Genomic DNA, 24,302 nt, shown 5'->3' with positions numbered 1-24,302 from the left:
GCAAACGGCGCTCCAGGAAGTGCGTCTTCCGCGCGACGGAAGCGGCGTGCGGCGGGGCGATGGCGGCCGAGGGCGATGTGGAACTGGAGCTGGAGGCGGAGCCGAATGGCTCGGCGAGCGGTGGGGACGGCGCCGGGGGCCGCCCGGCCGAGAAGCCGCGGAAGCACGACAGCGGTGCGGCCGACCTGGAGCGCGTCACCGACTACGCGGAGGAGAAGGAGATCCAGAGCTCCAACCTCGAGACGGTGCGCGCGGGGAGCAGGGGCTGAGGGACGGGGGACGGGGGCAGCGGCTCCTGGCCGCCTCTGAACTACTAGAGGATGACGCTGCCCGCCCCCTACCTATTGCAAGAAACGCCTGGAACACCATTGGCTCCCTCACCAACCCGAGCAACAGCTTTGCCGCTTACTCCCCCCCCCCCCCCATCGCGTTCAGTAGGTCCATTCCCTGGCCAGCCTGTCTCTATGTAGGTTGTGAACAGGCTCCCTTTTCTGCTGGACCTGTGCCAGGTGTTTATAGCAGGCTGAACGTTGCCATAGCATGGCTCTATCAACTCCACACGACGCTGCCTTATAATGAATTGGACTATTGGCCCATCAAGGTTGGCATTTTCCACTAGCAGCACCTCTGCAAGGTTGCTAGCTGAGTCCTTTCACAGCACAGAAATGCTGAGGATGAACCTTGCACCTTCAGCATAGACCCTTCTGACTGATTTGTAGGGCTCATTGCCATGAACTGCAGTGACGACAATCAGCTGAGATGGATTAAAAAGGGAGTTGGAGAGATCTGTTTTTAACCATTAGCCATGGTAGCCAAATAGGGTTACTAGACTTAGATGAAGTATACCTCTGATCAAGCCATGTTGGGAGGAATCAGCAGGCCTCCATGTGGGTTTCCATTTAGCATCTGAGTAAGGACGGAGGATGATGGACTAGATGGACTACATGTGTAATTTAGCATTGCTCCTCTAAGGCGAGCAGTAGTCTAGGGACCTTATGTGTAAAGTATATTATATGGATAGCTTGGTAGATACTTGATGAATTCATCAATGATTCTGGAATTACTTCTCCCCTCTCCCCCACCCCCAGGCCATGTCTGTGATAGGAGACCGAAGATCCAGAGAGCAAAAAGCAAAGCAGGAACGGTGAGTTCTTCCTGGACAGACATGTCAGCTGTTTTTACAGCCACCCCTGAAAGAGCTGCCAATGAGGCAACCAAGGGCTATTAACATGGCTTGGTGCCAAAGCAGCTTTCTATAACTAAAGTCAAGTTTGGGACAGTGCTTGGCTTTTTTTTTATAAAGCAGCAGCAATTTTTACACTGATTTTAACTGCAAAAGGATGGAGTACATGTTTCAAATGTTATGAAAGGAATTCTGCCATAAATCTTTATTACATCTTGGAGTTCCATTGGTGTGGCTTTTTGCTTGCTTTCAGGTAGCAGAAGAAGAGTTTTCAGTTAGCTAGATCAGCACTAGAGTTATGATTCTATTCATTGTGCTGCAGGCAGTTGAGTGTAAGGCAGTTGAACATCCCTGCAGTGACTTGATTGTGCAGTTGGATGCTGTCTGGGAGCCTTGAATAGTTTTTCCTTTTGCTTTCAGAGAGAAGGAATTGGCCAAAGTTACTATCAAGAAAGAAGATTTGGAGCTAATTGTGAGTCTTCATTTTGCCAACAGTGTATTTGGCAGCTGTCTGCAGGCATGACATGGTAAATACAGCATCATCTCTTTTTTTTCTTTTTCATGATAGATGAATGAGATGGAGATATCTCGGGCAGCAGCTGAGCGCAGCTTACGAGAACACATGGGAAATGTAGTAGAGGCACTGATCACTCTAACCAATTGAGAGCTGACATACAAAAGGGAGAGAATGAAAAGACTTTGCCTTTTCTCAACATGTGGTGTACTAATACAATAAAACTACTGGAATAAGAGGTGGTATTTGAAGCATGATGTGGTTCACATGGGATTGAACACAATCCACTGTATGACCTTTGTGCCTTTTGGGGTGAGACTGATGGTAGAACGCTCTTCCACATAAATTGAACATCTTTATTAATGTTCAAAAAACATTTTCATTGGCTTAATAAAACATACTGTAACACAAAACAGTGTGCAAGCTTAGACGGGCTGCAGGTTACAAAAACATACAATTTAGAAAGGGGCTGGGAATGAATTATGTGAGACAGACTTTGACACTGCATGGGAAATGCTATGGTGTGTAGATTTAAAATGGTACTGGTATTTGTGTTGGCATTCTGGGAGCAAGTAGTAATAAAAAATAAGATTCTTTTCACTGGCAACCTAGAATTCAAATATCTCTCAGGAGGAAAGGGAGCCAGATCCTCTGAAGACTGAGCACAGAGAAGCATTTGGGGGTCTTCAAGCAAAACTGCGTATGGTAACTCCAGAAGACTTTGTGCAGAGGGATAACCTTTGCCTCAGTTCCAGCACTGAATGCTGCTGCTGCCCCTCTGCAAAACTGCTTAGCATTTTTTTTTGTTTACAACTTCTTCCCTGGTAATGTCTGCCTTCTGATGGAGAGTCTGTCTACTATCAGTCGCTCAAGCTTATGCTCTCACTTACTATAGCAGGCCATAACTGATATGTGGTAGGAAAACTATTGGCACAAAGGGCCTTGCAGCAGTCCCCATCATCTCATTGCTAACCTATTTAAAGGACTGTAAATGGGGTTATGGAACTGAGCACACCCCTATTGGAACAAGGAGAAAATTGGTGGACACTGAGCAATTGGGGCCATTGATCTGACATTGCCCCATCCTCAAAGCAGCACTTCTGCTACCACTAGGCCTTGGTTGCAGCTGCTACATCATTTCCTCGCTTCCACCAACAAGCAGCACAACAGCAGTATTGTAAAACAAACCCTTTAATATGGTTTTATCTTGCTCCTCTCCCCCCGCATATAAAGAACAAAAAATAATTTACAATCTGCCAAGGAAGAAACCCCACCCTAGTGTTGCCTAAAGGACCAGTAATCAGGCAGCAGTTCAGTAGGGAGACCAGGAGCCTCCTCAGTTAATATTGATGGGCTTGTCTGCTGCCCTACTCCATCTTGGGAGATTTGTCCTCCTAGAAGGGGGGGGGGGAGGGGACAACTCTGGCCACAACCTCTGCCAATATTCCATGTTCTTTTCCAAGCATCAGAGCAAATGTAAAGCCTCCTCCACCCTTCAGTTCACCTTCCGTTTCTTGGCAGAGGGTCTCTCAAAGACATCTCGCACCCCAGCTGCCTTCTGCTTGAAGAACTTGGTATTCTGTGCACTCTCCTGGCCCCAGGCAGAGTCAAAGGAGGTGGTATCCTGGTCCACCAAGTGTGTGTACTTGGTCCGTCCAGAACGCCCAAAGTTCTTAACCTGGAGAACAGAAGAGAATTTTAAGAAAAGTAACTTTGAGCTGTGGTCAAAAATCGTGACTTCAGTAAAACACCAGGCACTTGGAGGGGGGGAGGGATGCATATGGAAAGATCCAAGTTAGTTGCGTTCTGAATTTACTATTTGAACCAACCCAGTGATACTCCCCATTCCCTTTCAACTTACCTGCATGACTTTTGGCAAGATGGTCTTATTGAAATGATCCTCCAACGTTGGGGCACTGAAGTCTCTCTTGTACACATCCTCATCTTCATCCTGGAAGGAAAGAGTCAGAGCTGAATAGGAAGTAAGGCTTCCTCCCACTCCAAAGTAGGTATTGGTTTTTGATGGAGGAAAATGACTCTGCAGCTACAACTAATTTAGGGAACAGAGCTGAAGCAATGGCTGGTTCTTCTGTTCTCTGCCGTGGCCCTCTTTTTATGCTCTGTTGTCATATCATTGGGCATAGACCGAGCTCTCAACACAGCTCCTACTGCATTCCAGAAACTTCAAACATGATCATACTTGTCCACCTCCTGTCTCACGATCCTCAGGCAGAGAAGTGGTGGTTCCAGTACTGCTTACCTGAGAGTCACAAGTTAAGAGTTGCAAAAATTGTGCTCTCCCCTCCCCACCAGGACTCACGTACCATGAAAAAGGCCCCCCGATGGTAGTACTTCTGCAGGAATTTGTATTTGCCCTTCACTGCCTTGTTGGTGATGACTTTGCCATTTGCACGGAGCTCTGCACGGCGTTCTTCCTCAGTCAGATTCCTCACCCGCTCAATTTCTGCCTTCTCCTTCTCTAACCTACAGGATGGAAAAGTTCAGTTTAGGAATCTGCATAGATGACTTCTTCATGTATGCCCCACCTACCATGGTGGAGTGACTTACATCTGTCCAGGAAAAAGCAAATACAAACAAGTCTTTTCAATCAGCTTTCTAGCTAATCTATATATTTCCTGAGTAAACAAGCATACTAATAAGTTGCCCTGACAACTGTTTGCCACTAATGAGTTGTCACCACTAAAACTTCTGCTGTAACCATACATACATCTGCTGAAGTGATTAATCCTGATGCTAAAGCTTTCACTGCTTAGAGGTTTACAGAAGCAAGACGAATAACAAGCATAGACAAAATATTATAATTGTTCCAATTTACACAGTAATGTAATTTGACTCGGCTTGGCATACATAACGCTTGTTGTACAATCTGCTCCATTTAAAATCTGCTTTGCTCTCTGTAGGCATTAATATAAAGCTGAATAAAAAGATGTTTAAAGAAACCAATATAAAAAAGAGTGCAATTAATTTTTTTTAAATCAGGCGTTAAAAAAGAATTGGTTTAGGTCTTCACCTGTTTTCCATATCATCTAGATGTGGATACAAGAATACCTATCACTATTAAGATACAAATCCCATTAGCTTTCACTCTAAATATTATTTCCAGCCTTTTCTCTGCCCAGAAAACCCCCTCATCTGGACGTAGCTGCCCCGCACAACTATTTTACCCCTTGCCTTAGGCATTCAGAGGAAAAAATGCCTTTTGGCTCCGACCCAACTCCACTTACGCTTCCCGTTCCTCACGGTCTCGCTTGATGCGCTTCAACTCCCGCACTTTCCAAGCCTCATATTCTTCCTCATCATTTTCATCGTCGGTGTCGAGGGCATCCAGGGCAGCCAAAGAGCGCCGGTTCTCCTCCATCTCTTTCTTGGCTTCCTCTTCCACGATCTGCAATGTCAATTTCCCAGTGAGATTCCTGATGCTTTCCGGCTTTCTTTTCCACCCTCGCACAAAAATTCTTGATCTCCCACTTACCTTAAGTGTATACTTGCGCCTCTCCTCAGCCATCCGCTTGGCCTCCTGCTCCAACTCTTTCTGCTTCAGTGCTTCTACCTCTCGCTCCTGGACTGTGACTCGGTCCTTCCTGCAGCAGACAATTTTGGTGATCCCTATGTTCTTTAAGCCCAATGCTACCCAGAAAGACATCCATGAAGCTGACTCGTAGAATCCATGCTTGAATCCAGTGCCCTCCACAGCTCTTTCTGGGAAACTCTGGAGACCATACCTTCTTATACTACCAGCAAAAAGAGGCCTGACTGTTATAAACTACATAAGGTTGTCCAGTGGCACCTTTAAGACCAATGAAGATTTATTTTAAGCTCTTGTGTACACTCCAACTTTCTTCTGCCAGTTCAGACGAACCACTGCTTGAATATACTTAAAAGGAAGTCTCTACCCCTCTCATGCAGCAGCAAGAGTACTTACTTGCGAATGAAGACTGGCTTGAGGCGCGGTTCAGTCTCATCCTCACTGTCTGTGTATTCTTCATATTCTGACTCAGACTCAGACTCCTCACCAGAGTGGCCTTCGTCTTCCAGCTCCATCACTTCCATCTCCTCATTCTTCCGCTCCTGTGCACGTTGGCGCATCATGCTACGGCGGCGCTCAATTTCCTAGCAAAAGAAAAAGTGTGAAACACAGTCCCTGTGACTGCATCAGAAAGAGATATATGCAATGAATAAAAGTTGCAGTCACTCTTTGGAATGTTCAGTTAAAGTAGATGACCAAATGTTCTGTTGGCATGAGATATAGAATCATAGCATTGGAAGGGACCTTCTGGATCATCTAGTTCAACCCCCAGTACAATGCAGGAATTCAAAACTACCTGCCCACCCACAGTGACCCCAATTTCATGCCCAATTGATCACCCCACCAAAATGGCCACAAGAGTGACAAATCCCTTCTTGTCCACCCATTGACAATCTGCCTAAGATCATTTAATAATATCTTTCTATAGGAAAGCATACTTCTGACATTCAGAAGAATGTAGGAGCATGAATGTCCATCCCTCAAAGTGCTGGAATAATTTTGATACTTGCAAGCCTCACAAAGTTCCACCCAGCATGCAAAAGCTGAGAATGCTCATGTCAGCAACCATATCTGTACCTCATCATCGATTTCTTCCTCTTCTTCCTCACTGGTGTCCTCTCGCTCCATGCGCCATGCCTCTCCCTCCACTTCTGAGTCACTCTCTCGCACCACTTCTGGCTCCACGATCTTACGGTGCCTTGCCAGCCTAGAATATAACTGCCCTATTACATGCTGTACCAACCCCAGACCAAATCCTGCACCTGGGCCTCCTCTCTTCAGCCTAGTATAGCCTTTTCACCTTTTGACCATGGAGGAACCCCTGAAATATTTTTCAGGTTTTGAGGAACCCCCAGAAATGGCGACATGCCCATTTAAAGATGTGGATGCAGAAGTAAGATGCAGGAGCCAGACAATCAATCATTTCCATTGGGGAGAAAGAGACTACAGAGAGCTATAGTGAAAGTCGGCTCTATAGAATCACAGGGTCATCTAGCCCAACCCCGTCCACAAGGCAGGAACTCACCACTATCTGCCCACCCATAGTAACCCCAATTTTATGCCCCAGTGATCCCCCACCAAAAATCTTCAGAACCCAGCCTAGTCTGGAGGAAATTTACCTCTCATCCCATAGTGGTTATCAGCAATTCCCTGGGTATGCATTGAAGGGCCACAAGAGACAAACCCTGACACATCCCTTCTTGCCCACCCACTTACAATCTGCCTAAATTCATCAAATTAGCATTTCTATCAGATGACTACCTAACCCATGCTTAAAAACGTACAAAGAAGGAGAACCCACCACCTCCCGAGGAAACCACTCTAGCTGTCAAGAACCTCTTCTGGATGTTTAGCTGAAAATTCTTTTGACTTAATTTCAACCCACTGGTTCTGGTCTGACCCTCTGGGGCAACAGGAAACAACTCTGCTCCATCTTCTCTGTGACAGCCCTTCAAATATTTGACGATAGTTATCCATCCAGTGATGTCAGTAGCCATCCACACTTTGGGTAAGGCCATTTAACTCCAGTGTTCCCTAAGCCCTGGTTGGGATTCCCTGGCATAGTGTTTCAGACCAACTCTGGGTGCCCTAGAGAGCCCCCTGGGCAACTGTCATGCTGCTGCCCATGATCTGACCTCTCCTCCACATCCTCGCTGATGCGATTCTGCAGGCGCCGCAGGCGGGGGTCGCTGGCCAGCTCTTCGTCCTTCTCCTCGGGCTCCAGCTCCTGCTCCTTCGCTTTCTTGATGAACTGGAACTCCTCATCCTCCTCGTCGGAGGACTCCATGGGCGCGTAGTCCGGCCGCTTGCCCGACACGTAGCGCTTCACTTTCACCTTCTCCATGGAGATCTCGCCTGCGGGAGGAGGGAGAAGCAAGCGCGGTCAGCGGCGAGGCCCCGGGGGGTGGGTGGGGGAGAGGACGCCCCCCCCCCCCCGCTCGCGGCCTCCTCACCCTTCTCGTTGCGGACGGGCACGGCCCCCGCCGTCGACTGGATCGGGGGCTGCTTCATGAGGGCGCTGCTGGAGCCCGACATGGTGAGGCGGAGAAGAGAGGCCGCGGCCGGGCCCGGTGGTGGCGAAGGGCAGCAGGAGCAGCGGCGACCACCAGTGACGACCCGGAAGTCCTTCGCTCCGCTGGGGCTCACGCACTTCCGGAAACAACCCGAACACAGGAAGAGGCCGCGGGACTCGGCCGCTTCCGGAGGCGGGACTTCCGGGGGGCTGCGAGAAGCCGCTAGGGAGCGCGCTGGGACCTCGCGGGACCCGGATCCTCCCCGTCCTCGCTGCGTGGCCGCAGGGCCGCAGCCCGAGCCCCTCCCGGCGTCTGGTTCGTATCCCCGTGGCTGGCTGGCTGGCTGGCTGGCTGGCAGGCAGGACACAACTGCGGCCCTGCTGCAGGGAGAGTCAGGGGGGGCGGTCGGGGAAAGCGCGGCTGCAGGCCGCAACGCTGCCTCTTCTGCACAACTGGTAAAGGTGCCAGAGTCCTTTTCTTGCCGGAGCAAGACCCAAAGCCTCCATTTGATTCGTTTCCTTCATTTCTAGCCTGCCTTTCTGACCAAGACTCAGGGTGGAGTATACTGTGCAAATCAATGCAATCATAGAATCATAGAGTTGGAAGGGGCCATACAGGGCATCTAGTCCAACCCTCTGCTCAACGCAGGACCAGCCCTAAGCATCCTAAAGCATCCAAGAAAAGTGTGTATCCAACCTTTGCTTGAAGACTGCCAGTGGGGGGGCGCTCACCACCTCCTTAGGCAGCCTATTCCACTGCTGAACTACTCTGACTGTGAAAACATTTTTTCCTGATATCTAGCCTATATTGTTGTACTTGTAGTTTAAACCCATTACTGTGTGTCCTCTCCTCTGCAGCCAACGGAAACAGCATCCTGCCCTCCTCCAAGTGACAACCTTTCAAATACTTAAAGAGGGCTATCATGTCCCCTCTGATTATCTCATTAAGTTTGAGACAATCAACAGGGTCGCCTGTCCAGTAAACACTGTAAAAGGACTAGGATTGCAACAACCTGACTCAACACAAAGCAGAAACCAGCATTAAGTTTGAGACAGTGGAGGAAGTGCAGAGCCACACAGCAGACAGGTAACATCTTCTACAGAATGGTACAGTTCACACTCCTGTTCCCTTTATAAAAGTGCCTTCGTGAACCATTCTGTTGCAGTCATCTCACTTGGATAAAAACACTCCTAAACAATTCTGTTTTACATATTTTGTAGAAGCATGGGAGCCTGCCTGGCCCCATTAGGTAGACCATTTGTTACTGGGGGAGTGGCAGCAAAGAAGGCTCCTGTAATGGTTGATGTTGCTCCTTTGCAGGTTGGCACCTGCAGAACGCTCTGCTTAGATGAGCAAAACTGTTCTGGTGAACATAGGGGGACTGTGGGAGGGAGATAATGTTGAGTAGAGGCTTAAACACCATGGTGGTAAGATGATGCCCAGTGGAGCCCCATCAGACAGCTGCCACACTGAAGGTAGCTAGTCTTCAGTGGTACACCTAGGATACCTACTTCTACCTCCAGCATTGCCAGAGCATAACACAGTATTATGTATTCCCTAACAGCAACCGAGAGGCCTGGCCTTTGTCTACTTTCAGACAGAGGTCATCACCCGGACTATCTCTGCCCTGTGGTCCAGCCTGAAAAGAGACAAGAGCAGACAACCTGGGGTGGTCTGCTACTGCTCCGTAAGTCACTTTACTTAGAAAGGGCAGATGACAGACTCAGTGATAATTGGCCAGCTCATTTTGCTGTAGGGATGGTGTCTAAAGTAGTGAACAGATACCTGTGTGTTTAAGTGGCTGAGGGATGGTGCACAGATTTAACATCTAATGTACAATAGACATCAATGGTTCATTCACATGACCTTACATTATTTTAGCGATGGTGGGCAAGAGTCAAATGAACAAGGGTGGCCTGCACAGGTCTCAGGATCCAGTCATTATCCTTCCTAATACCTAGGGCAGAATGCTCTGTAAACCCACCTGAATGATGCATGAGGAATTTCTTCTTCCTGTCCTATACGACAGCCACCGACCAAGTCAGAGTGTATTTTTAGTATTAAAAAAGTTTTCCAATAACCATGTTACAAAGACAATTTTCACTGGAAACATTTAGAGTCTAGGAACTTTGTAATGCTTTACTTTTTTAGTGCGGGGAAATAAACTTACCTTAAGAAGCATTTAAGTCATTATGAAAGAATTTTTTTCATAGAATTCTTTTCCAGAAAAAAAAAAGTCCCCCCACCCAAGGCCTTCACATCTCTGTTGCTACCCCAGTCATTAGTGGCAAGCATAAGAATTTCCTAGCTGCTTCTGTTGATTCCTTTTATATTTTATTTATTATTTAACTCATATATACTCTGCCTTTGTGTCCAGTGAGTAACCAAAGCCATTCATTTCCCACCCCCCCTGTGGCTCTACCCGCCTGCTTTGTTTCCCACATACAAAGAGCTTATTGCACACCCCAGCAGTGCCCCCCCCCCAAAAGCCCCATTCGCACTGTTTTCCTGTCCTTTATCCTCACAACAGCCCTGTGGGATAGGCTAGGTTGAGAGTGTCCATGGCCCCCAGCTTCCATGGAAGATTGGGGATTCAAATCTGTATCTCCCACCTACTAGTCTGACATGTTAAGCATTCCACTGCACTGGGTCATCAGGTGGTTGGCATTCAGTTGCACAGCAGATCTACAGTGTAGATCCATTTTTATAGATATAGAAATAGACTAAAAATCACATTTTGCAGTGTGGTTTAGCTGTGTCCTTATGGACAAGAGAGGTATAGGGTAACAGTGTCCTTAACACTGATGTCAAAGAGAACATGCATGATGTGACAAATTTCAGGAAAAAAGAGCAGTGAGTCTGCATTCATTTCAGGGCTGCCTCGATGTTTGGGGAAGCAGTTCCCAGAGAGAGATCTCTCTTAACAAGACCTTTCCCAGAAAAAAGAATGCACCTTTTTGCAACATAGAGCAGGAAATCCTGAAGACGGGCGGTTTTCGAAGTAAGATGTTTCCCCAAAAAACACTTTGAACCTGACACTGACCTAATCAGAGAAAATTACCAGACACTTTTTATTTCCCCTAGCAGAGCTGAGTAATTCTGAGTGTGCTAGGGCAATTGTTTCTCCTTATCTGGCTTGTTTCCAGTAACACCAAAGACACCTGTCTGATTTCCTGCTTTGATATGTCTCTTGAGGTCTGAGGTTTTCTGTGTCCTCCTTTCACAAACTTTCCAGGACCAGTCACTTCTTGCATCATGTATCTATACTGATCCAGTTTCTGGCCAGAAACCTTTGTGGAACAGATGTCAGTAAAAACGTGAAGGCACAAACTGAATAATGGAAAACAGTATTATAAATTAGAAGACGGTGACAGAGATAAGCCAAGGTAGTGTATCTGCATTGTGGCTTTTCTGTGTACTCCATGCACAGTGCCCCCAAATACAGTTGTCAGTGGGAAGTATAGCTTCCCAATCCGGAACCAGATACTAAAAGAGTGGGGACCAATTGCTGCTCCCGTCCCCCAGCTTTGCAGATACATTCTGGCAGGGTTACTTTACTAGCTTGCTGCAGCGGGGGGGTGGGGGATCCTAAAAGGCCAACAATGTGGCTGCAGTCTTCTTCATTAGATGCACGAAAGGCACCTTAAGGCAAGAGTTATAGGTGAATACATGTAGGGTTCGAAAGGCCACCAGATGCTAACGGGGCCAATCTGTAACATCATGCAACACACAGAAGTGTACAAGACATGGGTCGTTCAATTCCATTTTTAACACCTGATTTAATACCTGTCGTGGCTGAAAAATGAAGAGCTCTCTGCTTGGGAACTCTGCAGAAACACTGGCCATGGCCTCACCACAACCCCAAGCTAGACCGCTGTAACCTTGATTGGGTATAGTTCAAGACTGAGTACCGGGGGCAGGCACTGTAGGCTGGGGTCTGGACAGAGGGTTGCTCCCAGGGTCCGTTTATTGTCCGCAGAAGCTCTCAGGAGAGACTTCTTTGGTGTGTGTGCACGCATGGGCCCAATCTCCTCCTGTAAACATGTGCCTTTGGGGGGAAGGGAAGGGATGGAAGCGAGGGAGGCCTGTGCCTGAGCTGGGGCTTCATTGGCTGTGAGGGTCCGTGAGTGCTCACAAGAGCTGTGAGGGCCAGGGGAGTGTAGTTGATCTGAGGGGACAGGATTCAGGCCCAGAGGGCAAGCACACTCCCCTGAGATACAGTGGTGCCAGTCACCTTGGGTGGGCTGCTTTGCCAGGACCCCTGGATGCGGCCTGAGGGTTGTGCTGTGGGGCTGTGGGGAGGGGGACTGCTGGGGTGTGCCATAAGCTCTTTGCATGTGGGAAACCAAGCAGGAGGGCAGAGCCGCGGGGCGGGAAGTGGGCAGGCTCCACACGTGTCAGCGGCGCTACCTGGCGGGGTGGGGGACCGGGTCTCCGCGGCGAGCGCGGGTGAGTCTCCCGACGGAGGGCCGCAGGATTCCGGCTGGGTGCCGGGCGCGCCGGCGGTGGCGGCTCCTCCTCGGGCGGTGCCCGGCCAGCCTGACGCACCGGGAAGGGGGCCCCGGCGCGGCAGGCAGGAAGTGGCCTCCTCCTCCTCCGAAGGCTTGGCGGGCGGGCGGGCGGCCTGGCTGTGGTCAGTTGCCGGGAGAGAGCGGGGCTGGCCAGGCTGCCGCGCGGCAGGAACCCAAGGGGGCTGTCCCGGCCGGCCTCTGGCCACGGGCCGCCTCCTCGCCTGGCTGCCTCCCTCCCTCCCTGCCTGCCTGGCTGCCTGTCGGTGGCGTGCCGCCTCGGCGTAAACAAGCCCGCCCGTCCCGTCGCGTCTCTTCTCTCTTCCTCCTCCTCCTCCTGCCGCCGCCGAGGAGCCTCCGCCGCCTCCCCTTCCGGGCTCGCGGGGCCAGCGCAGTCGGAGGAGCGGGCCGGGCCGGGCCGGGGCGGAGGTGAGCTGCCGGGCAGGGGCTGCGCGGACGGAGGCGCGACCTTGGCTGCCGGGGCCTGCCGTCGGGCACGTCGCGGGAAGCGCTCCGGGTGGGCCGGCGGGGAGGGGAGAGAGGAGGCGCGGCTGCCGAGGACCCCCGACCCACCCCAGGCCCGCCGGAGCCTGCCGCGCGCCGATGGGCACCCCGACGGGTTCGCTCCCGAGGCCCGACCCGGCCAGCCGGCCTGCCTGCCTGCGGCGCTTCCTGGGGACGGGGACGGGGGGGGGCTGTGTCCTCCGGGCCGGGGCTTCGCGGGAGGGGAGGGGGGTTTGGTGTCCGGCCGGTGGGCCTGAGCAGCAGATCCGCGGAGAGCTCTCCTAGGTCCCTTGGGAGGCCCGGGATGCTCCCGCCGTGGGGAGAGCTTGTGGAGGCGGCCGGGGGCCCAGCAAGGCGTTCCAGACCACCCCGTAGAGCTCTCTGTGCAGCCTCTTCTCCCGGGGGACAGGCCGCTGTGGGACAGGCGAGGTGGTTGTTCAGTGGCCGGACGTCTGCTTGGCCCCCAGAAAGTCCCAGGTTCTGTGCCCAGCATCTCTGCTAGAAACGGTTGGGATGGCAGCAGTGGGGAGGGCTCTGCCGGGCACCGGAGATGAGGCTGGCCTCTGTCCCCCAGGAGCTGATTGTGTTCAGAGCACTCCCTGCAGTCTGACTGTTTCCTTTTGTTCACAGGTGCTGTGCAGGCGACTCTGTCTGAGAGGCTGTGACTTTTTGCGCCCCTCTTCTTGTCCCCGTGCCCTCCTGCCCCATGTTGCCTCGGACTGACTGGGACCTTGCTAGACGGAGCAAGGGCCCGCTCTGAGCTTTCCTGGGCTTCCTCCCCCCGCCTCCTGGCTTTCATGGATCGGAGCCCACCTTTGCTGCTCCGGCTATGGACTCTTGTGCTGGCTCTGGACCTCCTGGCCAGGGACGGGGCAGGCCAGCAGGTCTACACCAACACCTGGGCTGCACGGGTGCCTGCGGGGCCAGAGGAAGTGGAAAGGCTGGCCCGCAAGCATGGCTTTGTGAACTTTGGCCAGGTAAGTGCTGCTGCTTGGGGACGCGAGGCGCGCCAGGACTGGAGCCAGGAGCCTGGGCAGGTGGAGAAGGACCTCCCTGGCTGAGAGCGGGCTGTGGGGAGGGGCTGCCTTCAAGGGAAGGACTGCGGACTTGGTTGCAGGCAGGGAATTCTGAACTCCTTCAACCCCATAGGGGACCTGGGAGGGTCCAGTCTGGAGCACAGGAAGTGGAGGGAGGGCGACAGGATGGCTCCCTGTGAGTATTGAAAATTGGAGGAGGGTGGGGAGCTGTTCTTATAGGCAGCAGAGGAGAGGAGGACTCACAATCATGGGTTTGAATTACCTGCGCAAAAAGGTTGGCTGAAGAAATGTTTTTTATGAGAAGAGCAATTCAGGTGCGGAGGGAGTTCAAGCGACTCCTGGATGCTTTAGACTGAGCCTGCATTGAGCAGCTGTTTGGACTAGAGGGCCTGTCTGGCCCTTTCCAACTCTATGATTCTATGAAATGGTCTTCCTCTGACAAATAGTAACACTTTAAATACATACGTATCTGTGGTTCATTATTTGCCTCATGGCTTTGTCACAGAGATGGGAGACGTGTCATGCCTTTTAAAAAGTCCCACCAGACAGCAAGGCCCTCCGATAAGCAGCCTGGAGACAGGGAGAGAACCAGGCCCTGCCCACTGCAGGTCCCAGATGGGGCAGGGCACCAAATGCAGGGCCGAGGGACTGGGGATGCAGAGACCGAGCGACCCCTTTGCCCTCCCTCCAGAACAGCAGGAGAAGAGAGGCAGGAGGGGAGGTGACATGGTTAACCGTTTCACAAATGAAAAAAGCAAGCAGGGCGGAGCCCCAGGTTTCTCCTGCTGAGCTCCAGTTGTGTGCTATGTAGCCCCCCCCCCTTCTGTGGCTGGAGTGGGGCCAGTTCCCACTTGGAAGGAAGGCACATGGGAAACGAGGAGCAACGGCCTGGCCCTGCTTGTTGAGGCGCTGCCTGTTCAGTGCCTGGCTCAGGTGGTGAGAGAGGAGGGCAACGCTGGCCCCACCGAGGGAGTCCAACCGCTGGCTGTTTTCTGCTGTGGGCAATGGGCCTTTCTCTTGATGCCTGTGCTGTGGCCGCAGCCATGCCAGGGTGATTTGGTGGCACTCGACGGTGCCCATGGCAGGGTTGGTGTTGGAGGGCCCTGCCCCCTGGAAAAAGCCACGCTTGCCTGGGCCCGTCTTCTCTGCCCCACAGCAGTGCTGCTTCTTCCCAGCTGCGGCCCCCTTGGCCGTCTTGGGGTGCTGGTGTTGTGCTCCAGCTCCCTTGGCTGAGGCAGGGAGGGAAAGACGTGGCCCTGATGCACTTTGGATCTCAGACCGGGAAGCGTCATCAGGAGAGATAGCAGGGCATTGATCTGGGCTACAGTGCCCACAGTGGGCAGGGCTAGTTAGTTCAGGACAAGGTCAGCCTCTTCCCGCAAAGAGAGGGATGGGGAAGAGGCGAGGCGGTGCCTGGGTCCCTGCCAGGGAGGAAGAGCTCTCTGGACGTGGCTGGTGTGCTGTTTGTGCTCAGAGCGTGGGGGTGATGGAGGGCTGGCACACGCTGGCTGGACCAGAGAGGTGAAGGCCACAAGGGTGGGAGGGATCAGGGGACTTTGTTCCATTCTGCTGGGAGGAAGTGACATTTCATCTATTTATTTATTTCTTATAGATTTCTTATATACCGCCCTCCCCTTGTGGCTCAAGGCGGTTTACATGGAACATGAAGTCATAAAATCATAAAAAAGCACTGGGGAAAAATTCCACAAAACATATCTTGTTATAGAAATACTCCTTAGAATTCATTAGTATTATTATTATCATTAATTTTATTATTAAATGCCATGCACGTAGTGTAGCCTGGAGACCTGATGATTGAAGGAGCCAGGCAGGAGGCATTCCAAGGGGGTCGGCCACTGCCTGCCTGCACATCAGGACTGTATTTTTTTTCCTTGACCGGCCTCCCATCCAAATGCTAAACAAGGTCGACCCTGCATGGCTTCCGGGATCTGATGAGAGCGGGTGAGCCTGGGCTATCTGGGGCAGGGCATTTCTTAGAAAAATCGCCCCCTGGGTGCATAAAATACTTCTAGTCTAGGGCATTAGTAAGTGATCATTCCTACAGTGCGTAGCACAGTTGTTGTTCAAATGTGACTGGTTTTTCACAATTAGCATGCATATGATGATGTACATAATTGATGCTCCGTGTCACCAGTTTTACAATGTTGGTGTTCAAATAAAGCTGTTATACCTGTTAGCACTGCATAGTTCCTGTGCAGATAAGACGTCCATTACAACAAAATTCTCTTGTTTTATGTTTTTAACCTTCATTTTTCCCCCCAAATTCAAATGATAAAAAATAAGATGTATCTGCTAATGTTGTGGAAAGTCCAGCAGTTCGCAAACTCCATTTCCTTTAGTAGTGGGCAGATCAGAAGCCCCCCTGCCTCGGAAAGGGTCTGTGGCAAATGAACCCTCAGCTGGCCTTGCTAACAGCAGCCAGTCTGTTGTGAGACACTTTGTTTCCCCACCCAGCTGTGCCCCTCTGTGTCCTTGGAGAGCCCTCCGCTGCTGGCTCCTGTCTGGGGCAAGGTCCAGTCCGGAGGCAGAGGTGCATGCCTGGGAGGCAGCTGTTCTCAGGCCTGGCAGGGGGCATCAGGCTTCTCCCAAAGGTGCCAGGCTCCCACTGGGTCATGGGGCAGCCTTTGAAGACATGTCCCAGGGCGTGTGCGTGTGCTTGTTGGCATGCCTGGAGGGGGCTGGAGGAAGGGCCATGGAGAGGGCTGTTCCCTTGCCCCTGCTGTTGTGGCACATGCCCTCTTCCACCTGGGCACATGAAGGGGTTTATTTCAGCTGAAGCCCCAGCCATGCCTAGTGTGGGCAAGGGAGGCTCCCTAAAGGCATTGTGAGGGCAGGTGGGCTGTCTCCCCTCTGACCCCACTTGTGGAGCTGCTGCTGCCCCCCCCCCCCCGAGGCCTGTCAGAGATCTTTGCTTGAAGAGCAGCGAGGCTTGGCCCAGAGCCTTGTGAGCACATCCATCAGTCCGTGCGACCTTCTAGAAGAGGGGGAGGGGAAGAGAGCGAATGGTGGGCTGAGTGGAGCTGCCCCTCTCCTTCCTCCGTGATGTCCTGGCTTGCAGAAGTGACCCTCTGGCAGCAGGGGTCTTCCATCTGCTGCTGCCCTCTCTGATGGCCCTCCCTCCCTCCCTCCCTGCAGATCTTTGGTGACTATTACCTTCTCTGCCATCGCGCTGTGGCCAAGCGCTCGCTCTCCCCACACAAGTCGTGGCACAGCTTCTTGAGCAGGGAGCCTGAGGTGAGTCTGGTGGTGGTGGTTGTCGGGCGGGCGGGCGGGGGTTGGGTGGGGGAGCTTGGTCGGCTCTTGCCAGCTCTTATGCTGCTCCTGCTGTGGGAGAGGCTTCTGGTCTCTGTGGCCAGCTGCTGCATCCAGGTGAAGTGCTGATGCTCCATGCCAAGGCCTTGCTTACCTGACATTTGTTCTTGGTTCCAAGCCCTACCCACAGCTCCCTGGGCATCCAGAATGGTGGGCCTGGAGAGGGAGGGAAGGAGGGAGGGAGGGAATACCTGGCAGGCTATGAAGGTGCCTGCCTGGTCTTCTGAGGAGGGGTGCAGCTAGGTGGGATTTGAAGCCACTGGGCAAAGTCCACGTCGCTTTCTTGGGAAGGCAGCCCTGAGGAGCAGCAGCCAAATTGTGGGCCAGTTCTCCTCCTCTGCCTCCTGCTCCCGAGGGCTTCAACCCAGGCCTGCTGGGGTAATCGAAGAGGGAGGGGTGCCTGAGGAGCCCAGAAAACTCTGCAGAGCAGAAGTGGACTGGGACACAGAGAAACACCAGTCAGGTGTTCTCTTGTTAAAAGCATCTTGTTGAGTGTCCCGTGCAATCTGTTCATTCTCATGTGAATTGACTTCCTAAAATGGGAAAATAATAAAGTCAGCATTTGGCTGGGGCTTCAGGCCTCTGCTTGCTTGCCCGGAAATCTGCTGAGGGACTTGTGGGCCTAGTGCCCTGGAGAAGGATGTGGGAGACCTTCTGTTTCTCTCTGGGTGGCCTCCTGGGCAGTGCCGCCCAAAGCACGGGCCATGCCAGTTCCATGCACCCACAGGCTGGTGTGACTAAAACAATTGGGGAATGCTGCTCCATCTTCCTCCTCACTCCCCTCCTGTTGCCTCAGGTGCACTGGCTGGAGCAGCAGGTGGCCAAGCGACGGAAGAAAAGAGATGTCTTCCCGGAACCAACGGACCCCAAGTTCCCTCAGCAGTGGTACCTGGTAGGTCAGGGTGGACAGGGGGGCCTGCAGGGACAGTTCTTTGCCAGCTGTTCTGGCTACAAGCTCATAGGCAGGGCTCCTGCCATACAGCAAGGGCCAAAAGTGCAGTGCCCACCTCCTCTCCTGCAGAGCTAATTCCTGCCTCCCTTTGTGCCCTTCCTTGGGCTTCTGGGTGGACTTGCCCTTGCGTCTTTGACCCTGTGGGACTTTGGTGCCTGATGCAGCTGCAGAGGGAGCCAGCCGGTGCCTTCACCCGTTGGGAAACGGGTGCCCTCTTGCACCTGCTGTGGCAGGGGACAAGACAAAAGCACAACCTATGCGACTGCATCTGGCCCTGAGTACGCCTGATGTCCGGGTGTCTCCAGCAGAGCTGGGGTAGTTCACTGAGAGGGCTGGAGCCGGTGCCACCCACCACAGTCTCTGTCTTCCCTGAAAGCTGGAGGGGGGTGGCTGCCGCCTGGGGGCACTGGGGTTGGGCAGGCAGGCAGGCAGAATTAGACTGCTGGCCCCAAGCCCTGTTCTGAAGGCAGTGTGGACTGGGCTGTGGCCTTTTCCTGCAGTCCAACGGGAACCAGCAAGACCTGAATGTGCGGGAGGCCTGGCAACAAGGCTATACTGGCCGAGGCATCGTGGTCTCCATCTTGGATGACGGCATCGAGAAGAACCACATGGATCTGGAAGCCAATTATGTGAGTGGAGGGGGGCAGTAGGGCAGGGCTCTGGGGGCATCAGCAGGCCCTCTCCTCTGCACTGGGGTGCGATGCTCCGTAGAAACTGCACTTCATGTGGGCAGCAGTTCCCACAGGTCATGCACGCGCACACACATTCCAGTGCCAGCCGTGGAGTCCAGGGCAGGGAACTCCCAGAAGCTGGGGTCAGAGTGTGTGGAGCGGTGCCGGGCAGGATGGATTGGGACCAAGGCTGAGTTGGTTGTCACCAGACCCAACAGGCAAGCCGGAGTGGGGGTTTTTCTGGGGACCTTGGTCAGGGCGGCATTGACTTCCTCTCTCTCCAGGACCCTGCTGCCAGCTTTGACGTGAATGACCAGGATCCGGACCCCCAGCCACGCTACACAGAGATGAATGACAACAGGTGGGTGGCCTTTGGATTGAACACCAAAGAAAGCATGAAGCTGGTGGGGCAGCCCCTTCTCCCTTCTCCCTTCTCCCACAGGGGCGCCTCGCCCCCAGGTCACCGGCTGCTGAGAGAGGCCACGGGCAGACCAGCCTTTCCTGCAGGTCATGGCTGGGTGATCCAGCCGTCGAACGCCGGTCGTTTTCTCTGTGTCTTGATGCAGGCACGGCACACGGTGTGCGGGGGAAGTGGCCGCTGTGGCAAACAATGGCATCTGTGGCGCAGGAGTGGCATACAATGCCAAGATTGGAGGTCAGTGGCCTGTGGGGTCTGCCTCCGGCCCGGGGTTTGCCCTGGCCTGGAGTGCCGGGTTTCATGCTGAGTTTATGACAGCTCTTTTCAGAAGGCAGGCCTGGCTCTGCTTGTCACGTGGGAGGCTGGGTGTCCCTCTGTCTCTGAGACTGCCAGCCAGGAGAGCCCCAGTCACCCTGCTTCTTGTCCAGGTGTGCGCATGCTGGATGGGGAGGTGACAGATGCCGTGGAAGCCCAGTCCTTGGGTCTGAGCCCCAACCACATCCACATCTACAGCGCCAGCTGGGGTCCCGAGGATGATGGCAAGACGGTGGACGGCCCTGCCCACTTGGCTGAAGAGGCTTTCTACCGGGGCGTCAGCCAGGTCGGTTGGGGTGGACTCGCCAGGCCAGGCCTGGCCCGGCCCGTGGGTCAGTTTGGAGCTCAATGCCGTGGGGCCACCTCAACCTGGCTGCCTCTTCCTCGTAGGGTCGCAATGGGCTGGGATCCATCTTTGTGTGGGCTTCGGGCAACGGCGGACAGGAGCATGACAGCTGCAATTGTGACGGCTACACCAACAGCATCTACACCCTCTCCATCAGCAGCACCACCCAGTCAGGGAACGTGCCCTGGTATAGCGAGGCCTGCTCCTCCACCCTGGCCACCACCTACAGCAGCGGCAGCAAAAATGAGAAGCAGATTGTGAGTCTCACTCCCTGTGGGTGGGTTGGGGGGCTGTGAGCTCCCAGAACAGCCTGGGCTTACCCTGCCTCTCCCTCCTTCCTTCCTTCCTTTCTCAGGTGACGACAGATCTGAGGCAGAAGTGCACAGAATCTCACACGGGCACCTCAGCCTCAGCCCCCCTGGCTGCGGGCATCATCGCTCTGGCCCTGGAGGCGAAGTAAGGGGGTGGTGGGGAGGGGGCATCCTCTGGTTCCTCTGCAGGGCAGGCTGGATGTCAGAACACCCCTCCCCCCCAGGTAACCTTCCTTGCCTTCGTTCCTGTAGCAAGAACCTCACCTGGCGAGACATGCAGCACCTTGTTGTGAGGACCTCAAGGCCCGCCCACCTTAACACCAATGACTGGGCTGTTAACGGGGTGGGCAGGAAAGGTAACCAGGACAGCCTCCTCTTGACTCGGGGGGAGTGGGGGGCGTGAGGGCTCAGCGGGAAGCTGCAGGCCTGACCTCCACCCATCCTGTCTGTGTCACTGCAGTGAGCCACTCCTACGGCTATGGTCTCTTGGATGCCGGGGCCATGGTGGCTCTGGCCAAGAACTGGACCTCGGTGGGCCCCCAGCGGAAGTGCCTGGTGGATATCCTCCTGGAACCCAAGTGAGTCCCGAGTGGGTTTGCAGCTTTCTCCATCAGTAGGGTGGGGGTGGGGAGCTCTGTCCTCAGCCCTGGAATGGGGAAGTCCTCCATGGCCCAGACCTGGAACTTCTTGGGGACAGCCTGGAAGAGAGATGGGAAGGCGAGGGACTTTCTGCTGTCCTTGAAGCAGAGGGGAGGGCTGGGGAGGGGGACTCCACAGGGCTTGTTGCTCTGTGGCCCTGGTTGCAGCTACTTGCCTGCTTCGTCTCTCACAGGCTTCTTGCCTGTCTCCCTCCCTCCCTCCCTCCCTCCCTCCCTCTGCAGAGACATTGGGAAGCGGCTGGAGGTGCGCCAGCGGGTAGATGCATGCCGGGGGAAGGCGAGCTACGTCAGCCGGCTAGAGCATGTGCAGGCCCGCCTCACTCTTTCCTACAACCGGCGAGGAGACCTGGCCATCCACCTCGTCAGTCCTGCGGGCACCCGCTCCACGCTGCTGGCTGCCAGGTAGGCCCATGCCAGCCCTGTCCCCCCTCCCTGGGTAGCCCCCCCCCAGCCCCTGCAGCCTCTCATCCTCCTGCTGTCTCCCCCCACCCCTGGCCAGGCCCCACGACTACTCAGCGGACGGCTTCAACGACTGGGCCTTCATGACGACACATTCTTGGGACGAGGACCCTGCAGGCGACTGGCTGCTGGAGATAGAAAACACCAGCGAAGCCAATAATTACGGTACGGGTTGTCTGCCTTCTCTCCTCGGCCTTCCCTGTTCCCAGCAGGGCCAGCTGTGTGTTCTGCTCCCCCCTCCCCCCCCCACGGGGCCAGCAGTGCGGTCTCCGCCCCCAGCAGCAGGCTAAGCCCTTCCTGCTCCCATCTGGGTGGCTGAGGCTGCCGGGCAGTGTGGGCAGGTGAGAGAGAGGCAGCTGAGCCGACAGCCAGTCCGGCCTGTTCTGGTCCTGACGACAGGAAGAGCCTGCCAGCTGGATGCTGCGGCTGGCCCTCCTCCTCCTCCTCCTCCTCCTGCGTGTGGAGTGCGGCCCCTCAGCCAAGAGACTCTCCTTGCCTGTTGCCTTTCTTTGGGAGGAGGGTGGGGCGTTCCACGTAGACCAACACCTGCTAGCTTCCTGGCAGTCAGTTTCCGCTTGGACTCCTTTCAGCAGCTTAGTGACATCCCTGGAGGAAAGTTCCAAGAAGGGAGGGAACTTGGGGAGGGGGGGGGCTGAATGGGATGGTCCTGTTGCCAGTCTCAACCCCCCGCCCCCCATTCTGTTCACAGGTACTCTCACCAAGTTCACACTGGTGTTGTATGGGACAGCCATGGACCCCCCCAGCCTCCCCAACCAGTTTGAGAGCAGTGGCTGCAAAACATTGGCGACTGGCCAGGCTTGTGTGGGTAAGTTCTGGCAGGGGAGGGAGTCACCCCTCCGGTCCCGTCCAGAGCCCTTCCTTAGGCCGTCTGCTGGTGGGGAACAGTTGTGGTGGGCTGCAGAGTGGCGGTTTCAGCCATTCAGCTGAAGGTGGGATGTCACAATGACAGCTGACTTCCTTCGAGGGGCTCTTCAAGCTGTCTTCCCTCTGTGCCATGATGGGTGCCCAATGGTCCTTCCTTGGCTGGCTTTCCTGCCTTAGTTAGGCTTGTCTGCTCCCAGTTAGGTTTGTGCTCCCCACTTCTCCCCGGTGCTTCTAGGGGCCTCCTGCCCTGAAAAAGACCCCCCATTCCGGACCTCCCAGTACTGTGCTGCCCCGGCCTGGTCCCAGACCCAGCAGGAGCCGGGTTAAAACCCAGCTGTGGTACATGGGCCCACTTTTGTCAATGTGGCTGTATTTGAATGCAGCACCCTTATCAACCCAACCGGCCTCTGGCATCAATGTCAAGCCCTTTCTGGGGGGAGGGAGGTCACCTTCACAGAAATGGGGCTTGGTTGTAATGGCTCCCAGGTGAGGGATTCCCTTCTCCCAGGGGGTCTGTGCAGGCCTGGAAGGCCAGATACGACTTGTCTCTTCCCAAAGGCCTTTAGAGTTGCATCTGTGTGTGTGTGTGTGTGTGGGGTATACAGCCCTTGTCTACACCTTTGTGCTTTGAAAGCTTTCCTCTTGGGGGTGGCTGAGTGGCCCGGTGCCTCTCAGCCTACGTAGCCTCTGGCTGTCCTTGTGCTGTCCCTTGGTTTTCACCCCCGCTCCTGTGTCCCCTTGCAGTATGCGAAGAAGGATTCTACCTCCATCAGAAGAGCTGTCTCAAGATGTGCCCGCCTGCCTTCGCCCCGGGCACTGTGCCCACACCTCTGGAGAACAGTCTGGACCCGCGCCCGAGCCCCCGTCTCTGTGTGCCCTGCCACCCGTCCTGTGCCACCTGCCTGGGGCCAGCACCCAACCAGTGCTTGTCCTGCCCGGCCCATGCCCATTACAACGTCCAGGAGCAGACCTGTTCCCACCAGAGCCAGAGCAGCCGGGCCTCACCTGCCCTGCGGGAAGGCATAGCACTCTCCACGCCCCCGTCCCACCTGCCCGTCCTGGTGGCCAGCCTGAGCTGCTTCTTCATCGTCCTGGTCTTTGTCACCGTCTTCCTCGTGCTGCAGCTGCGGTCCGGACTGCGCCTCCGCGGGGTCAAGGTCTACTCGCTGGAGAGCGGCGGCATCATCGCCTACAAGGGGCTTCCGTCCGACGCTTGGCAGGAGGGTCCGGAGGAGGAGGAGGACGACGAGGGGGAACGGACTGCCTTCATCAGAGACCAGAGCACCCTTTGATGAGCCTGCGGCCCCCGTGGGGCCCCAGGAGTGAGTCTGCCTCCCTCTGCTCCCTTCCCTGGAGCTGAGCCCTGCTGTCTGTGGGCAGATGCTGCTGGAGCTGCCACTCAGTCGCCCAATTCCGGTTTTAACTCACCAAAGTGTTTTTAAACTGGGCCAGTTTGTCTTTCCCCCTTCTGGTGGGAGAGGCCTCTAAGCGAGGTGGAGCGGAGCCATAGTGGGAGGGGGGAGGAAAGGCCCGAGAGCTCGTGACGCCCCCTCCCCACCCCACCCCACCTTGGCGTGTCTTTGGCAGGCCTGTGCTCCCGCCTTGCCTCCCTGCCAGCAATAACGTGCTGGAGCGTGTTCCCTCCTGCCTCCTCAGCCGCTGCTCTCGGCCTCCTGCTCCTCGCATGTCTTTGCCTCGGGAGAGGGGCCGAAGGAGCGTGTGGGTTCCCCTTCGGATGTGGGCTCGAGGGAGTGATGCCGCTGCCCGCTCAGCACCCCTGGGGAAGCTCTGGCCTCTCTGCCACTCTCGGTCTCCTGAGCCGGCCGGCCACCTTTGGCCCTTCCCTGTCTCTGCCCAAAGTCACTGGAGCTTCCATCTTCCCTCATGTGCCTTGTAGCCCGTCTCCTCTTTGACGACAATCTTTTGCGGGCCTGGGCTCGTGGCTGCTGTCTGCCCCGGACTCGCCTGCCTGCCGGCCATGCTGCTGCGCGGGACTCCTTTTTCTATAATGACTTTTTGGTGCACAAGAATTTCTTGTAATTTAAGCAAGGAGCAGATTCCTGCGGCCAGATTTTTTTTAATTTAATGGATGTGGATATAACGCTAGAGAGATTAAAGTTTATTAAATGGTGGAACTATGCAAATCA

The 24,302-nt window shown here is 54.4% G+C and overlaps 3 protein-coding genes across 5 annotated transcripts; 2 read left to right on the top strand and 1 right to left on the bottom strand.

Moving 5' to 3' along the window:
- Positions 1–18: 18 nt before the first annotated feature.
- On the top strand, positions 19–1,935 carry HYPK (huntingtin interacting protein K). The gene is made up of 4 exons (XM_077318205.1): positions 19–245; positions 1,089–1,144; positions 1,604–1,655; positions 1,752–1,935. The coding sequence occupies exons 1-4, from the start codon at positions 60–62 to the stop codon at positions 1,845–1,847; spliced, it is 390 nt and encodes a 129-aa protein (XP_077174320.1). The 5' UTR covers positions 19–59; the 3' UTR covers positions 1,848–1,935.
- Positions 1,936–2,870: 935 nt separating this feature from the next.
- On the bottom strand, positions 2,871–7,894 carry MFAP1 (microfibril associated protein 1). The gene is made up of 9 exons (XM_077318204.1): positions 7,698–7,894; positions 7,380–7,599; positions 6,322–6,451; positions 5,641–5,828; positions 5,191–5,299; positions 4,943–5,103; positions 4,022–4,181; positions 3,559–3,648; positions 2,871–3,375 (listed from the first exon to the last, which is right to left on the bottom strand). The coding sequence occupies exons 1-9, from the start codon at positions 7,777–7,779 to the stop codon at positions 3,193–3,195; spliced, it is 1,323 nt and encodes a 440-aa protein (XP_077174319.1). The 5' UTR covers positions 7,780–7,894; the 3' UTR covers positions 2,871–3,192.
- Positions 7,895–8,465: 571 nt separating this feature from the next.
- FURIN (furin, paired basic amino acid cleaving enzyme) lies at positions 8,466–24,299 on the top strand. Of its 3 annotated transcripts, XM_077318198.1 has the most exons (17): positions 8,466–8,843; positions 10,993–11,143; positions 13,400–13,746; positions 16,963–17,061; positions 17,936–18,031; positions 18,592–18,720; positions 19,047–19,123; positions 19,329–19,417; positions 19,609–19,781; positions 19,886–20,098; positions 20,197–20,297; positions 20,405–20,508; positions 20,613–20,730; positions 21,034–21,213; positions 21,311–21,435; positions 21,980–22,096; positions 22,900–24,299. In XM_077318198.1, the coding sequence occupies exons 3-17, from the start codon at positions 13,567–13,569 to the stop codon at positions 23,445–23,447; spliced, it is 2,349 nt and encodes a 782-aa protein (XP_077174313.1). In that variant the 5' UTR covers positions 8,466–8,843; positions 10,993–11,143; positions 13,400–13,566; the 3' UTR covers positions 23,448–24,299. The 3 variants fall into 3 exon arrangements, with proteins under 3 accessions (XP_077174313.1, XP_077174314.1, XP_077174312.1); XM_077318199.1 differs by lacking the exons at positions 8,466–8,843; positions 10,993–11,143 and adding an exon at positions 12,151–12,206; XM_077318197.1 differs by lacking the exons at positions 8,466–8,843; positions 10,993–11,143 and adding an exon at positions 12,244–12,694.
- The last annotated feature ends 3 nt before the right edge of the window (positions 24,300–24,302 follow it).

The sequence above is a fragment of the Paroedura picta genome, chromosome 18, assembly GCF_049243985.1.
Source record: "Paroedura picta isolate Pp20150507F chromosome 18, Ppicta_v3.0, whole genome shotgun sequence".
Taxonomy (NCBI): domain Eukaryota; kingdom Metazoa; phylum Chordata; class Lepidosauria; order Squamata; family Gekkonidae; genus Paroedura; species Paroedura picta.
The sequence above is the reverse complement of the archived record's forward strand: the minus strand, read 5'-3'. Positions and strand labels throughout refer to the sequence as shown.